This window comes from Aedes aegypti, chromosome 2, assembly GCF_002204515.2.
Source record: "Aedes aegypti strain LVP_AGWG chromosome 2, AaegL5.0 Primary Assembly, whole genome shotgun sequence".
NCBI classification, from domain to species: domain Eukaryota; kingdom Metazoa; phylum Arthropoda; class Insecta; order Diptera; family Culicidae; genus Aedes; species Aedes aegypti.
In genome coordinates this window covers 105,379,513-105,403,586 of record NC_035108.1, presented here as the reverse complement: position 1 = coordinate 105,403,586, position 24,074 = coordinate 105,379,513, and the positions used below count along the sequence as shown (strand labels likewise).

Below are 24,074 nucleotides of genomic sequence, written 5' to 3'. Positions count from 1 at the left end.
ATGTCGGGAACGAGTCACACGTCGCGTGTCCCACACGCGCGTTCCGATTTGGTGGGCGCGCGACAATAGTTAAATTACAATTGTTGTATAAAGACAGCCCAAAAGTCAATGACATAAACAAGACCGTGAATCAAATCAATGGCTGTGAGTGAAGCTTATAAACCATTGGCAATAATTTACCAAATTTCAAACAAATTGTTATTTCGTCATCATGCCAAACAAAAGAGAGATTATATTTGTTTTAGCAAGTAAAGTAGCAAAATTACTGAAACATAATATAAAACGTTTTTCAATGGACATGAAAACTGTATTTAAAGTTGTGATGAAACTTTGCACAGTACTTTACAATAAAAAAATTTCCGCAGTCTTGATAAATATTGTAAGCAATCACGGTAGTCGACACGTTTTTGTTGACTGATTTTCGTCAGCCTCTGTCTTCAGCGTTCACAAGACGAGCGGTCTAAAAAACGTACGAAAAAAACAAGTCAAATTAATGCAAATGACCACGATGGCGACTGGAATATTTTAAAACCTTCCGATTATGAAAATATGACCCAATTACTGAACCCTAGCGGAAAAATATCGGAGGTAGAGTCACCCCACAGTTATGGATCAACTAAGGGTCATTTTTCAAAACAAAATATGATTATAAAACATGGTGACGCTGTACAAAATAAAATTATCTACCAGGCACTGCAGCATATAGTTGTTTTTGAGAATACACCTCAAAATACCCAATTTTTTTACGAAAAAGTGTCGATTTCGCTAGAAATTTTAAACGTTGTCCACCCCACAGATGTGGATCATTGGGAGAGGAGGATCCCTATTACACAGCGCAACAAAAATGACATTTTTGCGTGTCTCAAGGATCAAATTATGTGTCTTTAGTAGATTTGGGGTTGCTGAATCTGATGCCGTTTTCAGAAATTTCCCAGCACGTCCCAATTTTTAGCTACAGGTCGCCAAAGTTGTATAAAACATTGGTTTTATTGATGTTTACCTAAAATTTGAAGTATATTTTATCAAACTTTTTTGTGATCTTATCCACCAAGCATGCAAAAATGGACTTAAACTTTCGTTTTAGATATATTTTGGTTGAAATTTTACAATTAAATTTAGATTAAACCTATCTTTTTCAACATGCTTGCAGTCTCCATACAAAATTCTTCGTTTCTCTTATATGGCAAAATACAATACTTTTCTAAACCATCAAAAAATAACTTTTCCGCATCAAAAATATTATAAACTTTGAGATAAATATTGTTATACACATAAAGTTTGAATTCTGTGGCAAATTAAGTAAATAAATTGCCGTACAAGCTGGCAAACTTGCATGCATAGTCAATTTTCGCATTTTCAACAACCAATATCTCAAAAACTAGACGTGCTATGATATTTCTGTAAACGGAAATGGATTCACCAACCCTTAATTAAGTAAATCGAGGTATTTTGATGCTGGAGACAAAAACGTGTTCCGCAGTGTTATGGATCAAATCGACTCATTTTACGGATCAACACACTATAACACCAATTTATCTACGAGGTAAACGAACGGTGTGTTTGTGAAAGCATACGTTTCAGCGTTTGTTTCGGAATCGTCTTATCTTTGATTTATAACTGTGGTATGGTTTTCAATGCCCCACAGTTATGAATCAACGCTTCTTGGAATACGGCTGACATTTTATTTCCTACGTACGGATAAAATATGCTTGAACTTATTACAATTGATTGTGATGTTGTTCAGATTTATGGGTCACGTAAGTAAAATGTGTTCTGCGTAATTGCAACTCTATTTGACTAGATATTGCCGTTTTGATCCAACTCTGAGCTATATCTGTGTGCTATCCATAACTGTGAGGTGACTGTACATTCGATTTTCAAAATCTGCTGTATTAGACATAGCGTGTAACAAGTCAAAGTCAAGTCAAGTCAAGAATTCATGTTATGATAGGTGACATTATCTTCAACAATAATATTCCGGTAGTGTGACGCTAAGAAAAGCGTTACATTTCCACTCCGATGCTGCTCATCAATTTAATGTGGTGAAACAAAGACAAAGTCCCTTTGTCTCTTCTGTGAACAATTTTAGATGATTTTCATGATGATCAACCACATATGAAAGCATTGCCGAAAGCAGCTTGAAAATATTTGAAATTCATCGAATTTGAGAAGTAAAATTTGATTTCAAAATCAATTTAACAGTCAAGCTCAAATTTAATATAGCATAGTATTCAGCATTTAGCATGGCGTGCATATTTTGATGGAAATATTTACATCTACAATTCCAATAATTATTAGAACAGCAAGAATCCACAAAACCGTATATTATTGGAAGAAGGGCCCTTTCTTACAGTCATTAAATTGACCGAATAGGTATAAAGAAAAGCCTATGATTTAAAGAAGGGAAAATGTATAATGGAAGTATTAAGAGCATCCTGGATCAACTTGGAACCGAACTAAAATACCTTCAGCATGGCTTCACTCTATGGTCACAGAAGTTACCACAAAGCTAATGAAGGCAATTTACAGCATTTTCATGTTAATCATTTAATCAAGATTTGTCCTAAAAATTGACTCCAAAGGATTCACAATTATGGGACGACTGCAGGGCAATCATATTTCAAAGGACACACTTTTGATCTTTGAAGTCTCCACAATTACCAAAAATGTCAGTTCGCTTTTGACACAAACAATTTCATTTTTTATTTTGAAAATTATGCCAAACGTCCATTATGCCTATCTTATTTATGCCTAACGTCGTGCACCCAGAAGAAAGGAAGTTTCTCCGGTATGCAGTTTCTTCCAAGGTTGAAATGTTTATAATTGCATCGAAATGAGCAATCGGTTCTGTGCCTTAGACAAATTTGCCGAACATCCAATCAAAGCAGTCTCTAGCCCAGGCTCTTTGATTCAAGTGAGGGAACAAAGTGTATCGCCAATCGTGATCAGTCGTTCCGAATTTGAAGGATTCAGGCAGGAGACCTTGAACTTCATTAGGGGAATCAAGGTTTTCTTCCAAATCGTAAAGAAAGGATACTGTCGCGTATTGACGGAAACTATTAAAGATCACTAACTTCTTTTCAAACATCTTGAAGAGAAGAAGCACAAATGTTTTACTTATGACGACAAAACTGAACGTTTGTTCAAAGTCGTCTTGAAGGTCTCTCAAGTGACTATAGATCACCTGAAGAGATCAAAAATGGAATAAATGATTTACTTGGATTTTCCACAATCGAAGAAATCATTATGAAAAATCTGGCGTTGTTCGGAAAGGGCTTTCTCCAGAATATTATTTAGTTAGAGTTTAGTTAGAAAGACAAGCTGTTTCAACCTGAACATAGGTTAGATATCTGTATCTAATCCTTATGACTACTACCTAGAATTTAAGAACAAGTGTCACATAATCTTCATAGATAACTCATCGGCATCTGCGTACTTAATATCGGTATCGAATTCAATGTTTGTAATTCCTATCTGGCATAGATTAATTGTAAATTTGCACTAAACGATGCGCCACATCACCATTCGAGAACTATTGTTTAACTCCTTTTGATCGTACCGAAGCAGCAGTCCGTCATCAGTTCGCTCGGGTGTCGAATTTCGCCCTGGCGGGGTTGCCAGTTTCACAACACTATTAAAGATCACTAACTTCTTTTCAAACATCTTGAAGAGAAGAAGTACAAATATTTTACTTATGACGACAAAACTGAACGTTTGTTCAAAGTCGTCTTGAAGGTCTCTCAAGTGACTATAGATCACCTGAAGAGATCAAAAATGGAATAAATGATTTACTTGAATTTTCCCCAATCGAAGTAATCATTATGAAAAAGAGAACCCTATCTGGCTTTCTCCAGAAAATTATTTAGTTCACATTGACAAAAGTAATCTAAATAATATTAAAGCTTTAGAAAAAGCAATACTCATGTTCAATGTCCGTGTAACATGGGAACATTTCCAGAAACCTGAAGGAAATTATTAGAACTCCACTCAGTGCCAAAAGTGGGATCATGGTACATAATATTGCAGCATGGATGCTAAATGCATGATTTGCGGAAGTTCTTGTCACGTCCAAATATTTTTCTAAACATTTTAAATTTGAATGCTCATTCTTTGAATAGTAAAGAGGACGAGCTGTATAGTTTCTAACAGCTAATAACATACATATAGCAGTTATTACTGAAACTTATTTGAAACCTGGATTCAAACTAAAAAAAAGATCCAAACTTTTTTGTTTAACGTAATGATCGACTGGATGGTGCATGCGGGGGAGTTGCAATCATTATCCATAGGCGTATTCAAACATCAACTTTTTTCGTCATTTGAAACCAAAGTTTTTGAAACTTTGGGTGTTTTTGTTGAAAAACAGCTTGGTAAATATACTTCCATAGCTGCCTATTTGCGTTTTCAATGCACTGGGAACAGAAAATGCAAAAAAACGACATGTGACCAAAAATTTGGTACAGTTACTCCTACGTGACGGCGGGACACTTGATCCCGAGCCGAAGGAATTCTGTCTGATAGATTACTCGAGTGATTGTAACCTACTCGCGGCAATGTTGACCAATTTTACTGTCATTAAACAAAAAAAAGCCGCTATAACGATTCGTCGTGGACGGTCCGATTACGTAACTTTGAGGAGCGAGCGGGCGTTCGATTCGAAAAAACCGGATTCACCTATAAGCAGAAAACCATTTCACAAGTGGCATTTCTTTCCGAATGCGGGTCAGCTCCAGGTATTTAAGCCCCGCTGTGGGGTCTGTCTTTTGTAGATATACTTTGAGTGGGGTAGGTTAGTATGGATGACTAGGCGACACTTTTTTCGATGATGGTACGATGGCATGCGTGGTGGCGAAATCAAGGGCACTTTTAATGACCGTGTCGATTGACGTGACGATTGCGGTGAACTGAATATAATATCGCCAAGTAGAATAGTTTTGTTCAGCAAATTGATTTACATTATATTTTGAATATTTTTATTAGTATCTTTCTAAACATTACACTTATTTCTTACATCTGGATATTCTGTGTTAGGCAACACTACCATCCTAATTTGATCAAACTAAATTAAATAATGCCCACCATTTGTTAAATATATCAATCAAGAATGAGAAGCTACTCTCTGGAAGTTTCTTGATGAGGATGTAAAAAATTCCATAATTGACAGGGAATTTCATATTTTCGATTGTTTTAATAATAGTTCTCACATCTTCCTAATCAGTCACCCAGGAATTTTCAAAAACGTTCTTTTTATTGATAATGCTTTCGAAGTTCTGAGTAACTTGAAGTTCAATTGGACTAGTGAGTCATAAATTGAAATTATGCGCGCTTTCAAACTGCATAACATGACCTTTATTTTAGACGGATCAAGAGTACAAGGTCATCATTAAGAATACAATCGTTGTTTGTTTTTGAATACTATTGTTATTCTTAAATTTTAAAGCTTTCACAATTCAAATACTTTTTGTGCTGAAAAAATGAAGCTGTCGTTAGAGGTGTTAATAAAGATTAATTTTCTAAGCTAGTAAGACTTTTTTTGCTTAACTTGGATGACAGTTATTTCGAAACACAGTTTCACACAGTACAGTAGCGCAACCAAGATTTGACTCTAGGGGGGGTTTTGTGAACTTGAACCTTGGAAAGATGTAATAATTTTCGAGAAGAAAATTTTTAAAATGTTGCTGGATTAACATTAAAGAAAAAGCATAACACCATATGCAAACTTAAGCTTTTTTCGTTCACTCTGGGTATATTTTTTAAATAAAAATTTACAATTCTACTCAAAAAAAAATCTGTTATGCCTGGTGAAATTTTCCAAAAGTTTTCCGAAATCAGAGTTGCACAATATCGCTCATATCAACTGATGGCTGATGGACTAAAACTATCAATATCAGTTGCGAACTATCAATATCACTTGGATCTGACAACCAACAGCGGTGATGCGACATCACACTCTAGATCGCAATCACTGCAGAATGAGTGATCACGTGTCAATTACCCACGCTATTAATATTTTTCAGTGACTAACACACAGTTTCAATCCGTCTGCAGCAATATCAAGAATATCGTACTGCTAAATTGGCATTTTATTTGCTTAATTTAAGGCTAAACTTGACCCATCAATGATATCCATAGTCTATCGCCATCAATGTATTGGTGATGGAGTAGACAGCATGATGTTGATGTGATATGGAATGATCCGAATTGTATCGCAGTCGGCCTGTACAAATCAGCAAATTTCAAGCGTTGATGATGGCAACAAGCTACTCTGTCCGAAATAAGTTTGTTGTGTATGGAAAAATCTTCGTGTTCCAAAGAACATTTCAAACATTGTTATAGATTGAACGTTTTAAATATGAATGAATGAACGGGATTACGATATTCTAATCGTTTGAATCTGGACCACGACAAAGGAGCTGGAAGAAAACCGGGACTGGAAAACAAAAAGACGGAAGGAAAGGTGAAGCGGATGATTAAAGCAAATCCCAACGTCTCAAGCCGTGATTTGGCTAAAAAGATCGGCATGTCGCAGAGCTACGTCCAGAAGGCAAAGAAGAGAGCTGGACTACGTACATAAAAAGTATCGAACTTTCCAAAACGCGATGAGCGGCAACAATCGACGGCTAAAACTCGGGCACGGAAGCTCTACGAGAAGATGCTGACAAAATTTGGCTGCTGTGTGATGGACATCGAAACGTATACTTTTTCCATACAAAATGACCAACCTTGGTAAGCTATATCTCAGTTATTTATGGATCAATTTGAATGAAATTTTGGCAGAACATCAGACATAACTTGAATTTTAACATATATTTTTGAGCGATTTTTCCAATCACGAGTTCAAAAGCAGTAACGGTTTAACTGAAGTGAATTTTTTGACGGTTTTTCATATATGACATAACTAAACATTTTTGGAGGAATAGCTTCATAGTGTCTTCAGCAAAGTTGTAGATTCAAAAATATATGTAAAAATTCAAGTTATATCTGATGTTCTGTCAAAATTTCATTCAAATCGGTCCAGAAATGATTGAGATCTAGCTTACCAAAAATGGTCGTTTTGTATGGAAAATCGAAAAAGTTGCAAATGTTTTGTCCAATACTGTTAAAGCCGATTTTAAGCAAATTCCGGGGTTGGAGTTTTTCACCGGCAAGAGCAAGTTCGATGTGGACGACAAATTTAAGAAGAAGAAAATATCGAAGTTCGCCTCCAAATATCTCAATTGGCAGGCCATTTGCTCTTGCGGACTGAGGAGTGAGCACAGACAAACAGACGTCACACTCTCACCGATGTCCATCGACCACCTTTTTAACGGCCTATACAAATATATGGCCAATCCACCACCCGCAGTGCTCGCATCGTTTTTGTTCGCGTTTGACGTTTACACACTACCGCCATCTGTTGGTCCATCGGCCAAATACACCGATTTTAGCATTGGGCGTACATGTCATCGTGACAATGATTTTGATCGGGATTTGTTCAAAGTGTTACGTCTGTTTGTCTGTGGAGTGAGCCTTTCGTGACAAAGGGCACAGTAAATGGCGAGATCTACAAGTCTGAGTGCCTCAAGAAGCGCCTTTTGCCGTTCTTGCAGCAGCACGACGAAGCTCCGCTATTTTGGCCAGATTTGACATCATGCCACTATTCTAAAAGTGTCCTGGAGTGGTATGAGGCCAATTCTGTCCACTTTGTTCCAAAGGACATGAATTCGCCAAACTGTCCGGAGCTGCGCCCGGTGGAGTAGTACTGGGCAATAATGAAGCGGGAACTTCGGAAGAGCAAGAAGACAGTCAAAGACGAGAAGGACATGCAAAGAAAATGGAAAAAAACTGGGAAACTGGTACCGGATGATACTGTAGAGACTTTGATGGAGGCCATCAAGCGAAAATGCCTTCAATTTAACATTCAAGGCTCCATCGATTAAGTTTTCTTTTGATTTTTGAAGCAAATATACGCATAAAACTACCCTTAAATTTTGGTTTGATTCTAAACATTATAAGAAAATTGGCATGACATTTTCGGTGTCGCAATAATTTCATGTTCGCCGTTTAATTATTAATACAACTTACTGCTCCGGTGTTGTTGAATTTGAGTGTTGAACTTCAAAAATATAAATTCTGCTCTGATGAGGAGGGGGGGGGTCGGTGTTTGACCCCCAAACCCCCCCTTGGTTGCGCCACTGACACAGTAATATCATCTATGTGTCATTGATGGCGTGGGATTCAACTGGTCAAAAGTCTTCAGTGTCTCAATTCAGTTTCATTCATAAAACTATTAAGTCGAAGTAACACCTCTACGGTTCATAGAGTCTCAGATGTACAGTTTTTGAGCCTCAGTCCGCCCATTCATGACATGTTTAGTAGTGTTTGCTCAATCAGTTTTTTTATATTGTCGCACACAATAAGTCCCTCATGGTTGGATTGGTATCCATCAGGCAGGTATCATCTTCTCTTTCTTGTAGGTAGATGTCAAACCGGTTCCGCATTTTTTTCCGGTATAACTATATTAAAGTTAGAAAAATCTGTATCGGTAGTGATGCGTGCGACCTTCTGTAGCTCAGCGTGTGCGGGCACCTATAATGAGTAAATTTGAGAGTAGAGGTTCGTTTTTTTGTTTGTTGAAGGCAGCTTCTGCCTCGTTAGGGAAGTATTACTGAGAAAGAACACGAAGAATCATGTTCTATAGTTTTTGACGAAAAAATCCATGTTCGTAGTCATGGGCGTAAGTAGCCATCGGGCCTAGGGGTGCCATGGCCGCTACGCATAAGAGGTGGTAGGTCGAAAAGGATTTGCGTAACTTTGCAAAGCTTGTTGCGATAATATCAATGCATACAGTAGTGCGCCTTCATACAAAGGAAAGTCATATCCTCAGTGTTCTAAAACGATTAATTCCCACTTTTGTCGAACTAACTAAAAATCTAATATTACTATTAATTTTGTCAAGATGACGTTTTTGCCCAATCAGTTTTTAACCAATCAGATGAAAGATTTGCTTGAATATAACGTCGACTTTAAGGTGAAACAGTTTGGAATACAACTTCTTAGATTGCACCAAAACTTCAACGGCACTAATCTCGCAAAAGAAGCATCCAATAACAGTGCAATTTTTATTTTGGCTTTGTGTACTAACAGAAAACTTAAAATAAGAAGATCAGCAACGTTTGCCTACTGTTTCTACAGTATAGTGGCTTTGAAAACGTGAGTAGGGACACAAGTCGGCCATCTTTGGATTCCGAGATGTATCACCTTAAGAATCCCAAGTAACATTTTTAAGTTTTTCACTTACTACAAGCTCTTGTTATCACCATATCATTACAATTAATTTTGGATAATAAACCAATAATCCTTCGATAGAACTCTGTTACATCCGAGAAGGCTCAAAATACAGGAAGTTGTAAAGACCAGTGGTTCTCAAACTTTTCAGAGTTGAGATCCAACAAACATTCCGCGGCCCCTTGGAAATTTGTATTGAAGAGTGTTCAAAAACATATTATTAATTTATAAAAATAAAGAACTTCATTTAAATATTATTGAATGTATTATTCAATAGTATATTGTTGAGTATTCTTCTCAAAATTATATTTCTTTCAAAAATCACCTCATGTTATAGAGTGATTCCAAGCAACAGCACCAAAATTTGGTAAATTTTTTAATTCATTTTTTTCTATTGAGCTGAAACTTTGCACAGTTTTCCAGTTCCATCTAAATCGTCATTTTCCGATATCAAATCTTCAAGTTGAGTCACGACTAACTTTTCAAAAGGGTGTATGTGAAAATGGTTCAAAAATATTCAAAAAGCTGCACAGCAAAAACGGTTCGTTCGATTGTTAGACAACTAAAGAAACAAAGTTAGACAACTAAATAAAGATTCCAAAAAAAAATTCACACAGTAAAAAACAAATTTTTTTTGCATTAAAAAACATAATTTTTGACACAAAAACTCAAATATCTCAAAACCCTATCGGAATACCAACGTAATTTTTTGAGGGAAAACGGTCCATTATATTAGCTATCTACCATAAAAATTTGGTGATGGTAAACCAATAAACAAAAAAGTTATGACATTTCAAACATGTCACAATTTTCACATTTAGTAGAAAAAAAAAATTTTTTTTCGGTGTAAATTATTACGGGAACCGCAGTTTGTTGCTGATTTTATTGTTAAGGGGCTTGCGTGAATTAAACAAGTTCGTTTTGGCCAGGCATAGCTCTACTTACTTCATCGTCTTCAAAATATTGAATTATTTTTTCTTTTGTCTCATCTGTTAATGAAGTACTCGACCTAGCATTTTTGGTTGCAAGACAGATATTTTTGAATTGTTTTGCCTCTTTTGCTGTATTTCTATTGGTTTTGAACTCCTCAATGGCGTCTTGAATAGACCACGAGCTTGGCAGCATCGACAAAATCAATAATTTTTCTTTCCTTGTCGTGGCTAGATTCGAGAACCTTTCCTTCATATTCATAATTACCTCATCGTAGTCTGTATTTTCCACATCCTCAGGTCCTAATTTGAAGAGGTTTCTTCGTACAGCTTCGTTGATTTCACGGTATTTTTTCTCGGGATAATTGACGTAACCCATCTTCGTCCATTTAATCGGAGTCACTTTTATTCCAGCTATCCCTTCGTTGAAGCGTTCGATGTTGACCTTCTGGATGCACTCATCTTCTGATTGATTTGTTGAAACAGATGTCGCTGATGGTACCGTGGCAAGACTATCTGCACTTGGTACTTCTGGTAACTCCTCAGTTGTTGTCGGTGCATCTAGTAATTCCTCAGTTGTTGTTGTTGTTTTCGAACTTCCTGCAATCTGATCCACCGATGATGTACAGATTGCCCGTTTGTCAACGTTTAAACGGCAGGACGTACAAATGCGTAAATTTGTATTCAATGTAGACATTGGAGCATAACCAGCCGCTTTCAGTTTATCTATGGTGCTTTCGGTGAGATTTCGTAGCTCTTTCGAACACTTTTTTTCTGCAAACGGCCTGCAACAGTTGAGAAAGCGACTACTCATGTTGCTCGTTAGATTTTAATAAACAAAATCACTTTTAAGTTTTTACTGACTAGTTTGGTGTCGTTTGCTTGACTGAAGAAAAATTTTACAATTAAATCTTTTATAACCATAGTGGTAGTATATTTTTAGCTTTTTCGTGAGTATGTTCATGGTATGTACCTATCATGTTTTTGATGTTGTTGAAGTTACTCGCTTTCTCCCAAATATGATTAACAAAGTCTATTCTCTACCAAGGCGGGTCTATACCCAGGTGTAATCAGATTTTAACTTTGTGGAGAAAACCAGCGCCGAGAAAACCGACCTGCTTTACGTATACTAGATCACCTGGGTATAGACCCGCCTTGTTCTCTACGAGGTAAACTTTTTGCAGGTAAACTAGTCGTATACCTGTATAGAAAACTTTTTTTGTAGCTTTTGTCTTCAATATTAGATTTCTTATAGGTTTCTTTTATCAAAAGGTTTCAACACTATTGAGAGAATTTTTCTTCAGTTACGTACAATAAAAAATATGAAACTATCAAGACTTTAGATCACAACACTGGATCGCGTCTAACTTTCTAATAGATGCTATAATAGTTATGAATAATTAAATAAAATATCATGAAAACAACTTGTTAACCTCATGTGGTACCCTTAACAAAAAAATCAGCAACAAACTGCGGTACTAAAAAAAATTAACAATGAAAAAAAAAAAATTCACTAAGTGTCAAATTTGTGAAATATTTGAAATGTCATAACTTTTTTGTTTATGAGCTTACCAGCACCAAATTTTTATGGTAGATAGCTAATATAATGGACCGTTTTCCCTCAAAAAAATACGTTGGTATTCCGATAGGGTTTTGAGATATTTGAGTTTTTGTGACAAAAATGATGTTTTTTAATGCAAAAAAAATTTTTTTTACTGTGTGTATTTTTTTTTGGAATCTTTATTTAGTTGTCTAACTTTGTTTCTTTAGTTGTCTAACAATCGAACGAACCGTTTTTGCTGTGCAGCTTTTTGAATATTTTTGAACCATTTTCACATACACCCTTTTGAAAAGTTAGTCGTGACTCAACTTGAAGATTTGATATCGGAAAATGACGATTTAGATGGAACTGAAAAACTGTGCAAAGTTTCAGATATTTTTGAAATGGTCGATCAGAATCGACTTGCATGCCTCCGTGGAATCCCTCATGATTCTGTATAGTTCAGAAGCTGTACATCATTGAGACACTAGAAACAAGTTTTGTTTATTTCTCGTGCAAGGCTACTACTTACACTTAACATAAAGGTAAAATTCAAAAAAAAAAAAAAAAACGTTTTAAACAAACCTTTGAAAAGAAATGATATAATGTGATAAGAACCCGTTACCATTCCCGGAAAGACATTTTCCGGAAATCATTTTCCGGATACCCCATTTCCCGGAAAGACATTTCTCGGAATGAACCATTTTCCGGAATAAGCCATTTCCCGGAAAGCTATTCAATCTATATAAATAAAAATGGAATGGTGTTTGTATGTCACGAAATGGCTTACGAACGGGTCAACGGATTTGAATGATTTTACCTCCGTCGTGTTCGTCAAGGGTTCCGACGTGTTTGTGTGTATAAAAATCTCAGGATATTCACCGGGAATGTTGAAAAAACGAGCGCGAACGAAACTGTCATTTTATATGGGACGATCAAAAGCGGTTTTTCAATAGCCTACTTGATGGCAAGACGAAGTTTGCCGGGACCACTAGTATTAAATAAAACAAGTAATTTCCGGTTCTATACCATTTTTTGAATCAAAGTAATATCATAATCATGAATACAATGTGGCAAGTTTCAAGAATACTTTGTAAATAGCCACTATATTGCCAAAGTTTAGTTTTTCGACGTTCATGCCAGCCATGAGATGCATTGAAAATGATGGTCAAAGTCACCCTAAATGCAAAATGTCACGCCGCACGGTGATAATACTTCATTGATATTTCAATGCTTAATTGCATCCTATATGTTGAATTACACTATTTAAAAATTCAATAATTTAGCAACAGGCAACGTGATTTTAACTGTTGTCCTTATATTTGATATTCTGATTTGAAAAGCACTTTTACTGACTGCTTTAGTAGCACATTATTAATACATATTCGCTGGAATCCCTTAAAAAATATTTGCAAAAGTAATTTTAAATAATTTGAAAAAAATATATTCGTGTGCTCTATCCATCCAAATCACATTAATAGAGAAACCTCAAAATCTGAGCCAAAAATATTAATATTTAGAGGTGGCGCAAGCGTCTTGAAGGTGAATTTCCAAGTTATAAAAAATGACTTTCAGCGAAGTAAACATAACTTTGTTATTTTTCAACCGATTTTTAAACTTTTAGCACCATTATCTTCAAAACTAAATTTATGAAAACTTTGTGGAATATCAAATTTGTCTAAAATCAAAAATAGCTTTAGTTTAAAATACTTTTATCCAAATTTTTCCTCTGTTTACTAAAAATTTCAAAGTTGTTCGACCATAACTTCTTAAATACTCAATTGATTCCGAATCTTTTTACAGTATTTTGAAGCAAATTTAGTTGTTTTCGAACCTTTCATACAACACATTTTTCTAAAAAATGGTTTTGGCTAAATTATTCAACAAAAACTACCCAAAACCATGATTTTTTAATGAAAATATCAAATTTCTTTGGATTATTTAAGTTTTTTCGCCGGAAACTACATGTTTTCTATAAAACTTTACTTTATAAAGCATCTTGCCTTAGTTATGATTTAAATAGTGCATATATTTTTAAAAATATGCAATCATATTTGTGTTTCAAAATTATTTAAAAATGTTGCAAAGTCCTTCTCAAAGGTTAAACAAATGAGAAAAACCAGTTTCAGCTTTAGAGATAATATTTAACTGGCAAAAATTTGAAAAACTGACATTTTTCGTAGAAAAATCATGCTTTTTTGCAGTTTTTGCTGAATAACATGGTCAAGGCATTTTTTTTAGTGAAATGTGATGTATGAATGGTTTGAAAACAATTGAAATAGCTTCTAAAGCATGTAAAAAGATTTAGAATCGGTTGAGTAATCATGAAACTATGGTTAAACAGTTGAAATTTTTAGTAAAATGTGGAAAAATTTAGAATAAATTACTTTTAACTAAAACTTGTTTAGGTTTTAGACAAATTTGATGTTCTACAAAGTTTTCATAAATTTTATTTTGAAGGTATTGATGCTAAAAGTTTTAAAATCGGTTGAAAAATAACAAAGTTATGTCTACTTCACTAAAAGTCATTTTTTATAACTTGAAAATTTACCTTCAAGACGCTTGCGCCACCTCTAAATGTTAATATTTTTGGCTCAGATTTTGAGGTTTCTCTTTTAATGTGATTTGCACACGAATTTTTGGTTTTGAGAACTTTTGAAAAATTAGCCGCACCTTAATGTGCAGTCTGTGAGAAACATGTTGTTTGGTCTATTTCGTGTTATTCTGGTATAGTTATTATTGTTCATACATACTATCTTCATTTTAATTGGATAATTGCCATTATTCCATATATAGGCTGTTTTTTCGAGTTATGGTATTAGAACAAATAATAATGTTCAAACTGACAAACAAATCCATCAACACGAATTTCAATTAAAGTTACTGTAATTTCCATAGAGTATCACCCTTCTTTTAAAAACTTGCCGTTCTTCCGAATCATATTGACGGAAACATTTTTGGCGGGAAGGCTGCTAATATTAAACATCAGGAAATTTCCCTTCTTCCAAACTAAGGATATTCTGTTGAGTAATTAGATTATACCAGTGCTGGGAAAGGCAATAGGAGTAGACTTGAATTTCGCGAAACTAAGCCTATTTTGGGAACATGAATTTTCAAAATTATCAGTGTCATCGAAGGATGTAAATGCTGGAAATTTCACTGGTTGATATAAGCTCTGCTTGGCTACTGTATAGACCGATGCACGAGTTCACTATTTGACGTTTAAACGGTGCCGTGTTATTTACGTGACTATGGCAACGAGTGAATTCGCCACCGCTCAAACGCCAAAATAGTGAACTCGTGCACTGGTCCATAGCGTGAATTCCATGACTTGTTGCAACCCTGGATTATACACAAAACATGTCCCGCACAATTTTGACATATTGGACCAACTACAGTCGTCCTACATAACTCGATATCGAAGGGACCATCAAGATACGGAGAGATCGAGCCCACGGTATACACAACAAGGTAGGCTATTCCCACGTATAACAACGATTTTCAATCAAAACATGTGTCGTCATTCCTATCGCCAAGCATGGGGCTAGAAGGATAGTAAAAGAGAGTAGGCTTTGCTTTCTCTTGCACTCGTTCGATATTGCGATAGGAATGACGTCACTACCAAGTGTCATTTTTCGGAATATAATACCTTGTTTCTTTTTATCGTGATCGAGTCAAAGAACACATTTTTGATGAACACTAGATTGAAAATCACTTCGTTACCAGGAAAATAATAAACAAGCAGACGTCATCTCGCGTTCTGAAATTGTTTTGAATCCCTAAAATCTAGTCTAGTCACTTTTGATTATGGTCATATCGACATAAGAAGAGAAAATTTGGAACAAAATATCACCAGGAGCACATTGTGATATGGAGATATCAAGACAAGAAGGATATCAAGATATGTTCATATTAGCATTCCCATAGTGATTAACTGGAAATATTCTGCACCAATTGACAAATAAATTCTATGCCCTCAAAAGTAGAAGAATTTTCCAGCCCGAAAAAAATCCTCGATCGACGGTATTGGAACCTGCGATACTTAGCTTCGGTCTTGCTGAATAGTTGCGCGTTAATCGCTATGAATATTGGGGTTCTTGTAAGCCGTTCAGTTCTGACTTTCACACCGCAAAAACAAAACAAAATCCGCGAAAGTTTACTTTTTGTGCATTCCGGGAAACGTGTAATTCCGGGAAATGTCATAGAATCTTTTTAATACAAATATTTTCTAGTAACATTATTACGTATGATGATTGAAAATCATTGATATCAACTATAAAAATCTAGTTAATTGATCCCAAAGTCTCGAAGCTTATTTCGTAATTGTGGCTAACTGTAATCATACTCAATGACATAAAAGACCTCGGTTTTCGAATTTGCAATAAGAAATATGGATCAAACTAAATTTGATAATTCTAAACCATGCTTTGGTGAATTTCTCCATCAAGAACAAAATAAGGTCAATAATAGTTTGGCAGTATCAGACATTTTAGAACTACATATTGCTGTTGCCATCCAGAAATTTTGAAAGTATATATCCCACATGAGTTTAACTTTTTTTTCAATTATTTTTCAAATATTTTTTAGAGGGATCAATCCCAAGCTGCGGGTTGGCAAGACCCCTCTACCCCCTATTCCTTATTTACGCCAATGCACATTGGACTTTTCTGCAAAAAATATCTTTAAATTCAATATCTCTGGATGCCGCTGGAATAAAATCGATCTTTTTACCGCAAAAGAAAGATTTTTGCATGGGCTAAACAATAGTGAAATAAGTGTTCACTGCACGATATTTTTTCGTACGGGTTTGACCTATTAAAGGTCATGTACCCTATTTTCATGGAAGTGATACATTCCTAATTCAGTATCTCTATTGCAATGTTTGTAGTTGGGATATGAATAATCCTATTCGGTGATGAGCTATTCCTTCGATTACATTTTGCTCTCGGGGGGTTGGGTCAACTCCATACGCTTTAGGTAAGTTGATATCTCAAAGTGTTTGCTTTAAAATTGTCGCCGTCCGTCTGTGTTGCGTTGGGCAACATCACAAAGTGCGACTGGTGGATTCGTGATCTGTCGAGGTTGGCTTCCGAATTGATGTCGCATAAATCTAACACTTTAATGAAGTTGGATTGGCTGGTTGGGGGTGCACAATCACCTTTTTTACACTTACCATCATTGAGAGCGTCCATGTCGAGAGTCTGCAGATCCAAACTACGTTGCAGCTGTTTTACTAGTAGAAGATGACTTCGTAGTATATCAATACTTCGATCAGAATCACTATCACTGTGGTCACTGCTAAAACTTGCCACAGCAATTGAGGAACCCCAGTTCGAACGAATACGGCTGTTTATTCTAGCAAACAAGGATTTCCAGACGACACTTCTGCCCCAAATGAACATTTCAATGAGACTAGTCATCTTATGGCGGTTCAATTATTCTCGACTTGGCGAATTCAAATTTACTTGAGAATGCGCAGTCATTAACGGGTACCTAAGCATCACTCAAACCAGTTTGATTTTTTTCTTTTGTTGGGTTTTGGACCCCGCATCATGGAATTTGTATTTGTGTGAATATTATTCAAAATTCTGTTAGGATGAATGCGCTCTTTTATGGACTTCCTCATTCACTAATATTAGAGACAAATAGACTTGAAACTTCTTCAATTTTTCATTAGTAGGTCCTATTTTTGGCACTTAACATTCAGATTTTATAAGGCTTTTTTTGGACACTATATGCGTCGCGTTGCAAAGTTTCAGAAAACTCGGCCGAGAAAAACACTCATGTTAAAGCGAATCATGAAAGTGTCCAAGTAGTTCTTTGCTATCATTTGAAACATAATAATTATCGCGTTTAGTATCATTAATGCAGTATGAGAAAGTACGTCCTACTGAAACAAGAATAGCTTTAGCAGGGATTGAATCCTGAAAAATTGAGAGAATTGTTTCGTTTATTTTATAATTCATAAAAAATATTTTTTATTGTAGTTGCACTTCACCTCTGATACTCTAAGTGATAAAGTTTCGCTTTTATGCTTATAATCATCGTAAGACAAGCAATTTTGCACGGATGGGCATCGATAATGCATTCGAACGTTTAGATCGCCTTGATTCCAATCATTAGTTCTCTAGAATTCAGTGCGCATCGTACCTTCGTGCTGTGCGTACACGAATTCTCTCTGCTCTTGGAAGTTTTCTTAAAAACTACCTAAAGCAATAAAACAGTACTTTTCAGTGCTACAATAACAGTACTTTTCAGTGCTAAAATTAAAAACGGTACTTTTCAGTGCTACTAAAACAGTACTTTTCAGTACTATTTTTTCTACTATTGATCCCTTTACGATCCTTGTTTGGACCCGTGCCTTCGATTTTTCGTTGGACCCGTTGGCGAAAGCTAGCGGTGGTAATCCTTCTTGGACACCGTCTAGGGAAAAAACCTCTCGAAGGTCACGTCTTTCTCGTTTATTAACTAAACATGGTATCAACAACAAACAAAAGGAAGGGTGAATCCCTGAATTCACTACTTCCTTCCAAAAAAGTGGGTTTTAAAACTGTCACTACACGTGGCAAGAATGGAAGAAAGGACGTTTCCCCGGAATGCGAACTTTCTTCCAAGGGTGAAATGAATAATTGTATCGAAATGAGCAATCAGTTCGATGCTCTAGACAAATTTTCCGAACACCAAATCGAAGCAGCCTCTAGCCCAGGCTCTTTGATTCAAGTGAGGAAGCAAAGAGTGCCGCCTATCGTGGTCAGTTGTTCCGAATTTGGGGGATTTAGGCAGGAGATCTTGAACTCCATTAGGGGAATCAAGGTTTCCTTCCAAATCGCAAAGAAAGGAGACTGTCGCGTTTTGCCGGAAACTCTTAAAGATCGTGAGCTTCTTCTCAAACATCTTGAAGAGAAGAAGCACAAATTTTTTACTTATGACGACAAAACTGAACGTTTATTCAAAGTTGTCTTGAAAGGTCTCTCAAGTGACTATAAATCACCTGAAGAGATCAAAAATGGAATAAATGATTTACTTGGATTTTCCCCAGTCCAAGTAATCATTATGAAAAAGAGAACCCAATCTGGCATTGTTCGGAAAGGGCTTTCTCAAGAATTTTATTTAGTTCACTTTAACAAAAAAGAACTAAATAATATTAAAGCTTTAGAAAAAGCAAAACTTTTGTTTGATGTCCGTGTGACATGGGAACATTTCCAGAAACCTGGAGGAAATTACCAGAACCCCACTCAGTGCCGTCGGTGCCAAAAGTGGGGTCATGGTACAAAAAATTGTCGCATGGATGCTAAATGCATGATTTGCGGAGGTTCTTCTCACGCCAAAGACGTCTGTCCAGTGAAGGAAGATACCACCAAATTCATATGCTGTAATTGCGGGGCTAACCATAAGTCCAATTTTTGGAATTGTCCTTCACGCAAAAGGGTCATTGAGGCTCGTGCCAGGCAGATGAAGGATAATATCCGTTACGATAACGGTCGTTTCCGGAATTTGCCTGGTAGAGTATCGAACAATGCTCATTTTTCAGTTAACGATCGCTTGATCATGAATCATACCCATCAGGAAGATCATAATCATGCTCATTCACAAACTAATTTTAATCCGTCGGGTAGCCGTTCGAATCTTTCAATTTCGAATGTATCTACCCACGGTAAATCCTTTGCCGATATCGTAGCAGGAAATTCGAACTCCTCCCCTGTTCGATCCATGGGTACCCATTCTACTTGTTTCAAGTCAAATGGAAAAAACCCTACCGCCACAGGTAACTCCGCTTCTTCGTCTACCGGAAATTCCAATGGGAAATCACATGACATGTCTGCCTCTGATTTTAATTTTCTAACTGAACAATTGAATCTAATGATTGATGCAATGTTCAAAGCCACCACTATGACTGAAGCAGTCCAAGTAGGTGTAAAATTTACAAATCAAATTGTTATTGGATTACGTTTTTCTAATGGATCCAAATAATAATTTAAATATTTTAAATTGGAATGCTCGTTCTCTGAATGGTAAAGAGGACGAGTTGTTTAATTTTCTTACTATTAATAACGTGCATATAGCAGTTATTACCGAAACGTATTTAAAACCTGGATCTAAACTCAAAAGAGATCCTAACTTTTTTGTTTATCGTAATGATCGACTTGATGGGGCATGTGGGGGAGTTGCAATCATCATTCATAGGCGTATAAAACATCAACTGTTTTCGTCATTTGAAACTAAAGTTTTTGAAACTTTAGGTGTTTCTGTTGAAACACAGTTTGGTAAATATACTTTCATAGCTGCCTATTTGCCTTTTCAATGCTCTGGGCAGCAAGTTAATTTGCTCCAAACTGACTTGCGTAAATTGACTCGCAATAAGTCAAAATTTTTTGTCATTGGTGACTTTAATGCCAAACATCGGTCATGGAATAATTCTCAAAGTAATTCCAACGGCAGAATTTTATTTGATGAGTGCTCTTCAGGATATTTCTCAATTCAATACCCTGATAGCCCCACATGTTTTTCCTCTTCTAGAAATCCATCTACGATTGATTTGGTCTTAACCGACTCTAGTCATCTTTGTAGCCAACTGATTACTCATGCTGATTTTGATTCTGATCATGTCCCTGTTACATTTCAAATATCCCAAGAAGCGATTCTCAATCCTATCAGCTCCACTTTCAATTATTTACGAGCCGACTGGAATATATATAAAACGTATGTTGACTCTAATCTTGATGTTAACATTTCTTTAGAAACTAAACTTGATATTGACAATGCTCTTGAAACTTTAACAAATTCCATCGTTGAAGCCCGGAGCATTGCAATTCCAAAATGTGAAGTAAAATTTGAATCCGTGATTATAGACGATGATCTTAAACTCTTGATCCGTCTTAAAAACGTGAGGAGAAGGCAATTTCAACGCACTCGCGATCCTGCTATGAAAATTATATGGCAGGATTTGCAGAAAGAAATCAAGAAACGTTTTGCTCAATTAAGAAACAAAAATTTTGAAAATAAAATTTCTCAATTGGACCCTGGCTCTAAGCCCTTTTGGAAATTATCTAAAATCTTGAAAAAACCTCAGAAGCCAATACCGGCATTGAAAGAGGAAAACAAATTATTACTAACTAATTGTGAAAAAGCTCAAAAACTTGCTATGCAGTTTGAAAGTGCGCACAATTTTAATTTAGGACTTACTAGTCCAATTGAAAATGAAGTTACTCAGGAGTTCGAAAATATTCTTAATCAAGAGAACGTTTTCGAAAATGCCTGGGAGACTGATTTGGAAGAAGTGAGAACTATTATTAAAAAATTCAAAAACATGAAAGCTCCTGGCGATGATGGAATTTTCTACATCCTCATCAAGAAACTTCCAGAAAGTAGCTTATCATTTTTAGTTGATATATTTAACAAATGTTTTCAATTAGCATATTTTCCTGACAAATGGAAAAATGCTAAGGTTGTTCCAATTTTAAAACCAGACAAAAATCCTGCAGAAGCTTATAGCTATCGTCCAATCAGTTTGCTTTCCTCCATCAGTAAACTTTTTGAAAAGGTTATTTTGAACAGAATGATGGCCCACATCAACGAAAATTCAATTTTTGCCAATGAACAGTTCGGATTCCGCCATGGACATTCGACCACTCATCAACTTTTACGTGTAACAAATTTGATCCGTTCCAACAAATCTGAAGGCTATTCTACTGGTCTTGCTCTTCTAGACATAGAAAAAGCATTCGACAGTGTTTGGCATGAAGGTTTGATTGTAAAATTAAAAAACTTTAATTTTCCAACATACATTGTTAGAATAATTCAAAGTTATCTGTCAAATCGTACACTTCAGGTTAATTATCAGAATTCCAGATCTGAAAGACTTCCTGTAAGAGCTGGTGTTCCTCAAGGCAGCATTTTGGGACCAATATTATACAATATTTTCACATCTGACTTACCTGAGCTACCTCAGGGATGTCAAAAATCTTTGTTTGCGGATGACACAGGCCTCTCCACCAAAGGACGAAGCCTGCGTGTCATCTGTAGTCGATTGCAAAAAAGTTTGGATATTTTTTCTTCATACTTGCAAAAATGGAAGATTTCTCCTAATGCTTCCAAAACTCAACTAATAATATTCCCACATAAACCAAAAGCTCTTTATTTGAAACCTTCAAGTAGACATGTTGTCACGATGAGAGGGGTACTAATAAATTGGTCAGATGAAGTTAAATATCTAGGGCTCATGCTAGATAAGAATTTAACTTTCAAAAATCACATTGAGGGCATTCAAGCCAAATGTAATAAATATGTAAAATGTCTCTATCCCCTTATTAATAGAAAATCAAAACTTTGTCTTAAGAACAAGCTTTTGATATTCAAACAAATTTTCAGGCCAGCCATGTTGTATGCTGTACCAATATGGACTAGCTGTTGTAATACCAGGAAGAAAGCTCTGCAGAGAATTCAAAATAAAATTTTGAAAATGATTCTGAGGCTTCCTCCCTGGTATAGTACCAATGAGTTACATAGAATATCCAATGTTGAAACATTGGAACAAATGTCAAATACAATCATTAATAATTTCAGGCAAAAATCGTTACAATCTTCTATTGCCACGATTAATGCGTTATTTGTTTAGGTTAAGTTAGGTTAAGTATATTAAAAACGTTTTTTTTCTCTTATAAGCAGGTGAAATCAACTCACCTGTAAAAAAACTGAACTGCTACGGCAAATAAAATGTAATATGTTGTTAACAAAATGTTAATTAAATCTTAAATTTGTTTTACCAAATTAGGATGATAGTGTTGTCTAATAACACAGAACACCTAGATATAAGAAATGAATGTAATGTTTGGAATGATACTAATAAAGAAATTAAAAAAAAAAAAAAAAAAAAAAAAAAAAAAAAAGTTCTCTAGAATTGATGATGCAGTAGTTAACCTTCAAAGCAGTACTCAAAGGATCGTTGACCAGGCGAAAGTACCTGACTCGGGTTGCAACAAGAATTTTCTTCCTAAGAATGCCCGGTTGAACTCATCACAAAGAACTATTCTCGGCATTGTATCCCCCAGAACAGACGATCATTTCTCGGAAAGAACACAAAGAAAGTATCCAATTTGCCATCCCGAAGGAGAATCCGGTTCCCAAGATGGGGCATCGATTGCCATTACATTATTATGGGGATGCTGCAACATGCCGTCATCATCATCCCGTTTTGGTCCGTCATTATTACCCTTGTACAGGTGAAGAAGGTGTAAACCAGTTCTATCTGCGCAACTTCTCCAAACGAGAGTGAAACAAGTGGACGAGTGGACTTGACAGTTGATGCAGAGCAAGGTTTCCATTTCTTTCATTTCTCCGACGTCAGAGAGTGGCATAATTGCTTCTGCATGCAAGTCTCGCATTATGCGGCAATATAATGACCTTCGGGGGAGAACGAGTTTCATGGATACGATTGACGCAACTAATATAAGCTATGAGTCAGGCTCCGGGCGATTCCTAGCTGTGCTATCAAATAACACAAAGCGAAAAAATCAAAACTTTCAGCACAATCTTTGACCATTTCAAATTGATTCAATATGGTTCAGTCTGCTGATTCCCATTCTGTTTAGAAAATGTTGTAAAACGTGCAGATTTTGAGAAGAATGGACTTTTTTATTCACAACTAGTGGTCCCGGCAAACTTTGTCTTGTCAAACGTCAAAACTCCATTCAAAATGACAGATTAGCCTGCTCCCGATTTCTCGATTATTCCGGCCACTTTCTAAAACTTTTTTTTTATATTATGGTAAGTGATCCATTAGTTGTGGTTGTTCCTATAGTTGCGGTAGTGCCGTTTACACTGATTTCATTGAATTAGCTGCAGATCCGACACAGTCCATCGACGTATTGGCTTATTAATACAAGAAATAGCTGAAAAAGTCGTTCAAATTGCTTCAAAATTGATGAAATATCACCAAAACTGCTTAAACTTTTCTCACTTGTACCAATAGTTGCGGTAAAGTGTTCCTATAATGGAGGATCCCATAAGAAAACAACGGATAACGCAACTATAGGAACACAAATTAAAAATTTACCCCAACTAAAGGAACGGTGTACCAATGGACCGATGCACGAGTTCACTATTTGACGTTTGAGCGGTGCCGAATTCGCTGGTTGCTATGGACACATAAATAACACGGCACCGCTAAAACGTCAAATAGTGAACTCGTGCATTGGTCTTTAAACCGTGCTTAGTACTTCCACTATTGGAACATTTACCCTTAAGATTTTAAAGATTTTGTTTTCAGTTTTACCAAAGACAAATTAAAGACCCCCATGTCCCTTGCAGTTGCTCAACATTTTTTGGCTCATAAGGTAATC

At 35.9% G+C, this 24,074-nt stretch overlaps 1 protein-coding gene across 1 annotated transcript in view; it reads right to left on the bottom strand.

The window, feature by feature from the left end:
* LOC5576852 (85/88 kDa calcium-independent phospholipase A2) overlaps positions 1–16,943 on the bottom strand; it is a 108,717-nt gene extending 91,774 nt beyond the window's left edge. The window contains exon 1 of the mRNA XM_021841837.1: positions 16,910–16,943. Coding sequence (XP_021697529.1) covers positions 16,910–16,928 — 19 coding nt within the window. The 5' untranslated portion in view covers positions 16,929–16,943. The remainder of the gene's footprint in view (positions 1–16,909) is intronic.
* Positions 16,944–24,074: the final 7,131 nt, after the last annotated feature.